This window comes from Lactuca virosa, chromosome 7, assembly GCF_052849685.1.
Source record: "Lactuca virosa cultivar CGN04683 chromosome 7, Lactuca_virosa_CGN04683_v6, whole genome shotgun sequence".
NCBI classification, from domain to species: Eukaryota; Viridiplantae; Streptophyta; class Magnoliopsida; order Asterales; family Asteraceae; genus Lactuca; species Lactuca virosa.
The window spans coordinates 145,684,848-145,686,055 of record NC_136432.1 but is presented as its reverse complement, the minus strand read 5'-3'; the positions used below and the strand labels follow the sequence as shown (position 1 = coordinate 145,686,055).

The following is a 1,208-nucleotide window of genomic DNA, read 5'->3' as shown; positions in this document are numbered from 1 at the left end:
TTATGAAAAACACTATGACTCAATTTACATTTACATTCTCTTTGAAAAAAGGAACAAACGACATGTTTATCCTAGTGCCCAAGGAAAGGATCCATATATAAGTGAGGAGATCAGTTGAAGTGTGTATATATATCTCTTGTATTTAACATTGTGATTATCTCTTTATTAAAACCTTGAACGAGTTAGTGGAAGCGTTCTGCTGTCGTTTAAAAAAGAACAAAGAGTTTTGATGATACGTTTCATGTTTTTAACATATCTATGTGGTAGCCACCCAACAAGAAGGCTCCCAGCTACAGCATATTCCTTTGTCTCTATGCTCATCTTCGTTGCACCTTCTTAACCTTTGAAAGTTCTCAACCACCACATTTCTTTCCATTTCCTCGTCATCCTTCTCCACATCATTCATGTCATTTTCTTCCCTTTCCGTGTCACAATCGTCTTCTTCGCTCTTCGAACACGTCAACAGAAGCCGCCCATGGCTTCTTTCAGCTCGTAAACAGCTATTCCCCAACGACATCTCCATTGCTTCGATAATCAGCCTCCCTCCTTCCCGATGAGGCCTAACTTGAAACGGTTTAGACCCACTCATCGTCGTCAATGGAGGTGGAAAGCTTCGTGAAAGCACCTTCTTGGACTCCACCTGATCTCTCCGACTCCTTTTGACTGATAAAGTCGACGATGGGAAGGCAAAAATGGCGTCATCCTCGCTCGTGTCGCTGCCAGTTTCGCTACCCAAACTTTCAGTGCAAAGCTCGAGGCTTTTCTGGCTAAGTTTCAGAGATTTTTGGTCATGAAGATATGAGTTCTTGGTTTCTGTGTGGAAGTATTCATCAATGGGTTTGTGGGAAGAAGGAGATTGGAGGAAACTGGAAGGTCCGAAGATGGTTTTTTGGTTGTAAGATTTAGGTGAGACTAGTTTGAGTCTCATGGTTGTGGCTTCGACGACATGAGAGGAGTCCATGGAAGGTTGGGAAGGCTGCCGACATACAACTGTCGACATGTTTTAATGGTATGCGAGAGATAAGAGAGAGGGTAGGGTTGAATTTATAGGGAGGGAAAGTGATGACAGAAGATGATGTTAGGGACGGAGAATGGGAAACCTTTTTTGCACCACTTGATATTATATAATTATTCTCCTTCCACGCAGTCTGACAACCTACCTGTATTTGTTATATATAGGCACAAAAAATGAAAATTCTAAGGTGAGT

General features: G+C 42.0%; 1 protein-coding gene across 1 annotated transcript; it reads right to left on the bottom strand.

Annotated features, from left to right (window-relative positions):
- Positions 1-256: 256 nt before the first annotated feature.
- On the bottom strand, positions 257-1,000 carry LOC145127209 (protein FANTASTIC FOUR 3-like). Its single transcript, XM_079062441.1, has one exon. The coding sequence runs from the start codon at positions 998-1,000 to the stop codon at positions 257-259; it is 744 nt and encodes a 247-aa protein (XP_078918567.1).
- Between the last annotated feature and the right edge of the window lie 208 nt (positions 1,001-1,208).

Coding starts and splice junctions, on each gene's coding strand:
- LOC145127209 (XM_079062441.1), bottom strand. CDS start 1,000: ATGTCGACAGTTGTATGTCGGCAGCCTTCCCAACCTTCCATGGACTCC.